Source organism: Fulmarus glacialis, unplaced genomic scaffold (genome assembly GCF_000690835.1).
Source record: "Fulmarus glacialis isolate BGI_N327 unplaced genomic scaffold, ASM69083v1 scaffold34539, whole genome shotgun sequence".
In the NCBI taxonomy this organism is placed as follows: Eukaryota; Metazoa; Chordata; class Aves; order Procellariiformes; family Procellariidae; genus Fulmarus; species Fulmarus glacialis.
Window position 1 is genome coordinate 8349 of NW_009234492.1, and position 9856 is coordinate 18204.

The window sequence follows — 9856 nt, forward strand, 5'->3', positions numbered from 1 at the left end:
GGATTAAGCCTCCATTCAGCGGGACGGCAGCGCCTGGCCTATCCTTGACCCCCCTGGTCATGGAACAGATTTTCTTTTCTGTGCAGTGAAATGAAGGGATAAGACCTAAAGACAGGCAGGAAGCGAGCCTGAAAGCCTCCAAAGCCTCCTGCTCTCCAGGGAAAGCCTGTATCGGAAACCGCCCTCCCAGAGGGATGAGCGGGAGTGCCTGCTGCTCTCAGCTGCACAAGTAGCATATTTTACCCTTCTTTGGTGTCATTCAGGGGCCTCAAAGCATTCGACAAACATTAATTATAACTAAGCTTTGACATCCCTGAGAGCTGAGGGTCATTTTTAATCTACAGATAAACAAAGGAACAGACAAGCTGAGGTTACGCCTCAAATCCACCATGACGCCAGCAGCAGAGCCCGGCTCTACCTCCTTGAACAACACAATTCCTCCTGGGATGACGGGACATGCAGTGCATCTCTCCTCAGAGATAACAAACACCTGCACCCAGAGGAAGGGTGTAGTCAGAAGAACCCAGTCACAGTCCAAATCCAAGCTGTGTGAAAGTACAGTTTTGCTAAGATAAGATCCAAAGCAAGAGTATGTGAGATGGAAGTAGCATGTTTGGGAAAAGAGGAACCTGAGAGGAACAGGGCTTCGTCAACCCTGGGGCAATACATAAAGGAAAAATCGACTGAAGTGCGTTGCACCAGTGTCAGGCAGTTGGTCTTGAGACTTAATGAACTGAATGACAAATTGAGCCAGGCTGGATTTAATTGCCTGCAGTGTTTCCCGCAGCACTCTCTCAACACAGGAGTAAATCTTTTAATGGGCACCTAGCCCCTGCTCTGAGCTTCTGGCCAGCTGCAGACTGCAGGCACTGGACTATCACTGCTGGCCTTGCCCAGGCGTTCGATGGGAGGACGTGCAAGGTGCCTCTAGCAGAGCCAACCCCCGCAACAAGGCATTTCACACACTAGCTACATCCTTCAGACGCTCCTTCTCATGGCAGGTCAGACATGAAGCAGAGCAGAGGCTGGTTTCCAGCCAGGGGTGCTGCACGGGCTGCCGGGAACCACACCGCCTCCGAGCACGGCAGAGCTGCACTGCCAGCCAGCCAGACCAGAGCTGCAACCGGAGGAAACCCAGAGAAGCTGAGGGTACCTGTGCAACGAGGACGACCTTCAGCTCTTGAGAGCATCAGTTCCTACCTGCCTGCACCTCCCTCTCTCCCTGCAACTGGAGAAGACATGGTACAGTGGGAGCCATTGTGCAGCTACCTGTTTGAAATGAGCAGAAAGTGGACAGAGCAATGCACCATGTCTGGTGCAAAAGGCCAAGGCTGCACCTCTTGGCCTCTGCTGATTTTGCAGCAATCCCTTCCTGCCCATGCCAATCCTTACATGCTGTGCAGAGGTGGCATCCCCCTGCTTACGGGGGGGTCACAGCCACAGCCTCCGAGTCCCAGAGCTTGGAAGTAAAAGGAGTAACCTTGAGGTTCTGCTAATGCTGGGAGCCAGTGTTAGTCTGAGCTTCCCTCCACCTTCCAGTCTGACGGTTAAAGAAATTAGGTTGTTCCTATGGCAACTGGCATATCAAACAGGCCTCTGCAGCTTTGACTCAGCTCCCTGGTAGGGAAGCAGAGGCCAGGCGGCAGCTCTGCAGACTAATGCTTCACCGGGAAACACCGGGGGCCGGCACATCCTTCCCCCACAGCCCCACTAGCTGCACTGCAATGCTTGGCAGGGAAGCCTGCACACCGAAGCAAATCCCGCAGCAGAGTAAATTGGCATTGCTCTGGTACAGCACCTGTTTGCAGTGCCCAAATGGCACCCTTCGCTCCGGCCCCCGGAGAGCAGCGCCAGGGAGAAGCAGGCTGGGGACGCAGACAGCCAGACTTTCACCTAGAAAGGAAACGCTTCGGGGACTTGCTGCCAGACACGTCTCTGGTGCTTCCAGAGGGAGAAGCTGTGACATGCAAAGTGGAGGTTAAAAAGAGAACAAACCTTGCTTTCCAAAAAGCACTACAAAACTGACAGGGTTTCCCAACAAATCCCAAATCCAGCACAGGCCTTTGGCAGCCCGCAGGGCTGTTTGACGGTCACACCTACACGTTCTGCTCCAGCGCTGGCACCGACAGACAACAACAGGCAACAGGAGTTGCCTGTGAGACAACGCTCTCACCTCTCAGGCTCGCTGCCTGACGTTCGCGAACAACCTCCCACGTAGCTTTGGTTGTGGTGACGAACCCGAAGGCAAATGGCTTTGCCTTGCACAGCACAGAGCAGGTGAGGAAAGAGATGGGAAGCGCGATCCAACGCTCGCTCTTCAGTTGTAACCCCTGTCCCCACCACCACCACCAGCCGAGCAGCAGTGAGTGTATCTACAGGTGGGGAGGAGCTTTCCCACTTACCACATCTTCAATGGAGCTCTGGTCCTCTCGGAGGTGATCTTCAGCCAGCAGGGAGAGCACAAGCCCCTTGATGCAGTGAACATACAAGCTCATTTTAACCAGTTTGCACTGTTTGCCTGACTCCACACCAGCCTGGGCTCCCAGACTGTCCACCTGAGGCGGCCAGCCACTCTCCCCGCTCCTGGGACAGTGCGTGTTCTCTGCTGGGTCACCGGGCAGGCTCTCCTGAACCTCTACAGCTGGCAGCTGACTCCTGCTTTGGAGCTCTGATTGTACAGCAGTGGCCGGACAATCCAAACCCCGCGCATTGCCGCCAGCTGCACTGCTGCTTTCTCCAGAGACACTATTTTGGCTCATAGTCCCTCGCTTGTCTTGTTCACTTGATTTCCTTCTGCTCAGCTCTTGGGCAGGAGAGCAAATAGCTGGACTGCCACTGGTTGCAGGGTAACTTTGGAAATCGCGTTGCTCAACATCAAAGTCCACAAGGGATTTCCCCATGCTCTGACTCTCCTGCTCCCCGGCGTAAGGGTTTGGAAAGGAAAAGCCTTCCAGATACAGACCTGTAGTTTGAGCACATTCAGCAGTATGGAGTGTGAAAGGGCTTGGCAGCTGCTTCGTGTCTCTCTCTAACGAGAAAGAAGCTTTTCTACAGAGCTCTGAACTTTTGTTGTCTGGGCTGCTCAGTTTTGCAGTTGGAGAATTCTTTGTACTAGCTTCCATTTCGGGGAAGCCCTTCAAAGGGCCTGTGTTTGCAAGGCTGCCTGATTGCACAGCATCTTCTGGTGCAGCTGTGCTTGAAGCTTGCTCATGGGACTCCTGCACAGAGATATTATTCAGGTCTTGGTTTTCATGAACTCCTGTTGATTCTGAAACTGCCTGGGAGCAGAGAGCATTCTTCTCTCCTCTAGGGCTTGCTGGGGACACAGATGACCTAGCGGGAGATGACAAGTTGATTAAACTACTGAGTAGGATCTGTTTGGAGTTATTACATACCTAATAACACTATCACCTCCTGGTAGCATTCAATAGCTGATCTATTCTCTCCTACAAAGAGCATCTACCTTGGAAAAGAATGGGCTAAAGTCTAACACAGGTGAAAAGCACAGGCCTCTTACACTGCAGACTCCTGGGAATGTCACTCCCTTGCAAAGCACAAAGGCAGCACTGTGAGCTGAGAAACAACAGAACATCACAGTTGGTCTTGGGAAACAGTTCTGCTTTAGGCTGCTTCACAACATAGATATGGACACCACAAATTCTGTCCAGCCTTAAAGACCTCAGGCAGCTTTAACAGCCAGATGACAGAGTTTGAGTTAGTAACAGAGAAAACAGTAACAATGGCTAGCGAGGACACAGTGCCACATGTTAGCTCCCTTGCTGCAAAAGCCTCTCTATGCGTCAGATTGATTTCCTACCTAGTCATCCACTCCACTGGAAAGTCTCGGAGCACTGAGACTTCATCTTCTGTTAGGAATACCGGGATGATACAGACACCCTGCGGCAATGGCGAATCTGCAAGAGCAATGGAGATTTGAGGATTAAATTAACATAGCCCAGCATAAAGAACAGAAGCCAGACTCCATCAGCCCAAAGGCTTCTGCAGGAGGAGAAGGTATGCTATCATCCTGTATCCTGGGTCACCACAAACTGACCATGTCTGACTAGGCAGCATTTTCCCATCCTCCTCATACACTTAATGCCTGACACAGTTAAATTTTCCCTTAGTGGTTTTTTTTTCTAACCGTCCTGGCAGAATATCTATAAACTGATGCTGAAAAATGATGACTGAAGGTTTGGACTGAAAGCATCAGCCATCTGTTTTCAGGGCTCCGTCAGTGGCCAAGTAAGCACATGGATAACTGGAATTAAGGCAGGCACGTTGGGAATCTGCAGAACTGACAATTAAACCCAAAAGAGCAAACTCCTTTGCTTAGCCAAAGGAAGGAACTAGTTTTGATTACACAACACCCACTGGCACATGCTGACTAGTGGCAGCAACACCCTCAGGGATATACTCCTGCATCCAGCAAGAGCTTTGACGTGAATCCCAGAGAACCAGCTCATGCTCCCGCTGCAGAGAATGCAGCCCCAGAGGGCTGCCCATATGCTGCTGCTGCTGCGCACCTGGCAACCAGTACTCTGCAGCTGGATGCTCACCAGGCTCCCGCTGCTCCTCACCTCCAGGCTCATTCTGAAAGAAAAGCCAAGAATCAGCTCTGTGGCATGACTCAACACTTGCCATCAGTGCCACCAGGACATCTCTTCCAGCCTCCTCAGCCTCCCTGTGACTACAGCAGAACCCAGACCATCCCCGTCAGCAAATGCTGTGACTGGTTTAACTGGTTTACCATGCTGGGCAGTGATTTGTTCCTTAGGTAACCCTCAAAGTCAAGGGGACTTCCCAAGACTCAAAATACACCTGAAAGCAAGGACAAATACCACAACTTGTCATTACTGCCTGCTCAGGGCACAAAAACTTGGTTCACTCAACCACAGTAAGAGCAGAGTCCTTCATATGTGGATCTTGATGGCTCTTTTGTAGAGGATCTTGAACCACGTAAATAATTACTTTTGACAAGTTTTAATGGAAACAAAAATTGATCTATTTGTCACTTTCAGACATTCATGGTGTGTATATTTAGCACTAAATACCTAAACATGGGTAAAAAGCTAATCAAAACATCACATAGATGAGAACTCACGAATTGAGTAACTTAAAGACCAAAAAAAAAGCAAATTCCTATTGCAGAAGTCTTGAAACCTTACTCAATCATAACTAATAAAAGCTTTTAGGATCAGTATTTGTCCTTCCCAGTAATGGCACACATAAGATCTACATTACAAGAGCTCCCAGACCACATCCTTACAAGAGGGTATCTGCAGGCAGGGAATGTGTTTAGCTACATACCTGGCCTGGAGACTCATTGCCTTGGAGGAGAACTTTGGCAGTGAGAGGAGGCGGCAGCTGCGTGCTCACAATCCTAAAAGGACAAAACAAAGTCATCCATGAGCAGAGTGTCATTTCCTGAAGCTCAGCCATAGACTCCCATCACTCAGGGCATCAGGACAGGCAGAGCCAGCAGTAATGCTCACACTAGACTTTTACTTGTACTTTGAGCAAAACTGACGGTGCTGCAGGGCCCCATTTCACAGCTGGGTGATCTCTGGGGAGGTCTCTAAGGTTCCACTGCACCCACCTCTCCCGGCCCTGCCAGACACTCTGCAAGGGTTGAAGGGCCAGCCCCAGACATGGGCTGGAGCTAACACATTGCCGGACAAGAGGATCACAAGCTGGGAGACCAGCAGGACTCTCGTTTTCTTCTTTTCTTCGGGTCAGTTCCACTCTAAACTCAGGAAAACCACCTGCTAGCATTTATTTTGGGCCAACAAATCTGGTTTTGCTGACTCAAGACCTAAGACAGACTGATCCATACAGACTTCCTGCCACGCCACGAAGAGCTGTGGGCAGTGGAGAAGATTTGGAAAGACAAGCACTCAAAGTACTGCAGTACAGACCCCTTTGACAGGGCTTCCAAAGGTATTCTTGGTCTCTCCGTTTACGTCTTGTTGAAATCCACATTGTGGAGATTCTCCAAAAGGCTCTAAAGAAGGAGAATTTTTAACTCAAGTACAAAGGCCTTTGCAGGGTTGTAGTAAGATTCAGAGTTCGGAGAACTCTGATGACATTTGGTGAAAAAAAATCTCTACCAGACAGACTAGTGATACGACGAGACACACACATCGGTGATGGGCAGATGCAGGACAAGACTCCATTCTCAAGTCAGACGTCCATTTCCACTGCAACATGCTGCCAGCATTAAGGTGCTGCAGTGACTCATGCTCAGTGTCCTGCCTGCACATATGAGATCATTCCCTTAAAAATGCCTGGCCTGCCTCTGTCAGACCTGGAAAGATGCACACATTGTGGCATATTTCCAGTGCTCGTAAAAGGTGCTACAGGAACAGTCTATGCCAAAGGAAAAAGGTGCTTGAATGTTATTGCCAAGAAATTCTCAGAATCCCCCACCTCCTGTCTTTCAAGGCCACCTTTGAGGCTTTCCTTGATATCGTTCAGTGCCACATCTGCAGCATCTTCAGCTACAATCAGTTGAAAGAAGCCAGCATTTTTTGTGGGAAATTCTAGCTCATTCTTCTGCGCACTTTCTAGCAATATAGACAGTGGTCCTGGCCAATAAGTCAGTCAAAAATACATACATACAGACACACACATGCACTGTACTTGCAAGACTGCAAAGAGAACACTAAGGGGAAAGAATAATATGCACACATCTTTCTTTTTCTTGGTGACCTCCACCTAAAAAGCCCAAGAAGTTCAGTCTTCACGTCCTGCTGACTATCAAAGACAGCAGATTACTACTAAACCCCAAACCTTGAATTTCTTCATGCTTCCATTTCTCCTACTGATAAACATATTTATCCTCTTCGAAATATACCAGCAGACAGGGATTACCTTGCCTGAAGCATTAACGTTCCCGTCAGTAACAAACAGCAGCCCTGTGTGTACAGCTAGTGCCCTTGCTCTGCTCCCTGGATGTGCTCTGGGATCACAGCCCTGGGAAGGGGCAGATTTAACGTGCAGGTTAACCCTTCAGGTAACACCTGGTTACTTACAAGCCTTTGTAGAGAATGCAGCCTGCCAAGACGTGGGGAGACCGCTGGCAAGTCTGCAAGATGAGAGCTGCTTTCAGTAAAAGCAGGGGGTCCACCTAGACAGGGACAACCACAAGAAGTTAGGCCAGAGAATCCCGGGAAACGCTCAAAGCAGCAAATAAACACAAAAGCGTTGGCACTAAGGCAGCTCTAAAGTCAGACACTGCAGAGGACAGGCTTTTACCTTGGTTTTGTCCAGATTCCAGAGGGAATTGAAAATCTTGTGGAGGTCACTGGTGTTTTTTTGGATATGTTTAATATATCTGTCCCACTGCCTGCTCAGTTCCTCCTGAGAAAATGCCTGCGGACAATAAAAATCCACACGGCTGTCACTGCACAGGCCTTAATGCATTCAGGACGGTTAGATGCAATCAATCTGGGACGGTACCTATAAGTGGCAAATCTTGTGATGATAAGGAGGAAGATGATATCGAGAGGAAACTGAACATCTAGGAAACTTCTAGTAGACACCCACACTACCTTGGTGTAGTGAGGGGGGTGGGCCTGTACACTTTCCCAGGTCCTGATTCTTTGATATGTGAGCTTGCTCTGACCCTTGCAAGCAGGAAGACAAGGTAAGGGAACATGTGTGTGCCTGGGGAGAGCTCGGCCAGTGTGGGAAGTGTTTAAGACCTCTTCCTAGGCAGAAACATCACAGCTGCTGATCTTTAATTACCATGTACGCATGGTGCACAGGCCCATTGTAGAAGGTGAAGAGGCTGATCAGCTGCTCCAGAAACCGTCTACAGCTGACATCAGGGAGCTCAACGGCACAGCCCAGAACCTTTAATACAGAAAGCCATGAATGAAGAATGTTTACTGACAAAACCCAGGCACAGCAGGTGAAAACAACTCTCATCGCTTTCAAATGAGTGTCAAAGGCATACAAGCACTTCTGTGGCAGGCAAACATCCCCCGGACTCACAAGTCAGATGAAAAGGAAATTCAAAAATACTCACAGAAGAGCCCTGGCACAGACAGGATAAATAAATCATATCAGAAATCCAGCATTTTAGACACACTCCCTTCCCACGTTAGATGACCTAGCTTGTGCTCTAATAGCTGAGAACATTTTCCTGAAAACAAGTACTTAAAAAATATTCAAATTAACTTGCTATTTACAGCAACGAAAATGCTTCATTTACTTTTTGAGCTGCCAAGAGAAACACAAGCACCAGGCCTTCTGCCTCAGAGAGAGCCCAGTGAGCCTGACTAGTGCTGCCAATTAAATAGGTCTGACCGGTCTTAGCCCAGTTTCCAGGGGATGGTTTGGGGCACTTTTCTCATGACTCCGCCGCACGCTGCTCTTTATATACTAAATGTCTGTTGACACTGACAAAGCTCTGCAGCAGGGAATACTGAGGGTCAGAAAGAAAGAACGGTCAGACTACCAAATAGGGAGACTGAGTCCTTATCATAAACTGCAGCCCACAGAATCTTGTTTCCAGTCATTGCCAGTAACCCACAGATACACATAACGACACAGAGCTCAATGCTTTACAGCCATTGCCAGGCACATCTTAAGAAAACACGTTGGGTGTGGACACACAAATGAGGTACGTGAAGCTTTTTACAGAACAGATGAAGTGACTGCCACGACATATGCTTGTAGGCTGTGGTAAACGAGATTTAAGTTACCTTGCAATGAAAAGTTGTGCATTGCAAGTTCCCACCCTAGCTCTCCCCAGTCTACCTGTGTGCAGCCCATACTGTGGGGGAAAAAAAAAAGCCCTTGTTGTTTAATAAAGTAGTTCAGACTCTCTCACAGTTTAGCTCTGTGACTGCCTCCAGATCTCTTGAACTCACCCACAGATAGTCTCCATCCACTACAACTGCAAACTTGAGCTTCCTCAGGCGAATGAGACTTGGAGGGACTCCAGAAATCTCAGTTGTGCAGTGCACCACTCCGGCAATCTGTCCACACAGCAGTTCCTGCTGGTCGGGGAGAGTCTGTCGAGGAAGGCAGGGAAAAAGATCTTTTTTTTTTTTCCCTTTTAAAAGGTCTTGGAAAAAAAATCTCTACTGTATTCAGGTATAAATAAAAATGAACTATAAGTTCAATTCAATTATAAATCAAATGCAGTAGCACAGGCAAATTTCTGGGGAAAAAATAATTGGACTGCTTTTTTTTAGGCAGCACAAGGACCTAGAGCTTATTTAGGGGCACTTTCATCCCTCGTGTGTGTTTATTCACATCACAGAACAGACCTGGACTCTGCTGGAGGACTGCACTGACCAGAATCCACGGTGAGGGAGCACAGGGCAACGCCACCGCGCCCAGCCTCAGAAGCCTGAGGACTTGCGTGCACAGTCTGGTGGAACACCACCCCAGCTGGCTCCAGCTGCATGAGTTTTCTTAAAACTTTTGTGAATGCTAAATAAGAACTCGACCTGGAAGCCCGACCGTTCCTGAATCAGCATTATCAGCACTGACTCACAACACAGGCACTCCTTTACAGGCACCGAAATAAAAGCAGATGTTACCTGAGAAGGATAAAAATAACAAATCCCGGCACTTGTAGGATCTCCTTCTTCCTTAACCTTTGAACCGTCATAAAGGAAAAAGTAATTCCACCTAAAAAAGCAAAGCATTGACAGAAATGACTGTATGTTTGAAAACTGTTACGCTTCTCCCTCTCCTATTATTTTAGGTAGAGCAACAAAAAGGTTATTGCAAATGAAAAGAGACATGGTTCTTACATAACCATGCCGAGCTTAGACGTGAAAGCAGCACTGAAAGGTCCCGTGCCATTACACTTGGTCACTTCTGTGGGTTTAAGATA

General features: G+C 48.4%; 1 protein-coding gene across 1 annotated transcript in view; it reads right to left on the minus strand.

The window, feature by feature from the left end:
• The window catches only part of HPS4 (Hermansky-Pudlak syndrome 4), a gene marked incomplete at its 5' end in the record, with an annotated part of 13622 nt that extends 3974 nt beyond the window's left edge, over positions 1-9648 (minus strand). The window contains 9 exons of the mRNA XM_009585661.1: positions 2403-3333; positions 3818-3914; positions 4560-4593; positions 5311-5383; positions 7035-7129; positions 7258-7374; positions 7750-7857; positions 8880-9023; positions 9558-9648. Coding sequence (XP_009583956.1) covers positions 2403-3333; positions 3818-3914; positions 4560-4593; positions 5311-5383; positions 7035-7129; positions 7258-7374; positions 7750-7857; positions 8880-9023; positions 9558-9648 — 1690 coding nt within the window. The remainder of the gene's footprint in view (positions 1-2402; positions 3334-3817; positions 3915-4559; positions 4594-5310; positions 5384-7034; positions 7130-7257; positions 7375-7749; positions 7858-8879; positions 9024-9557) is intronic.
• Positions 9649-9856: the final 208 nt, after the last annotated feature.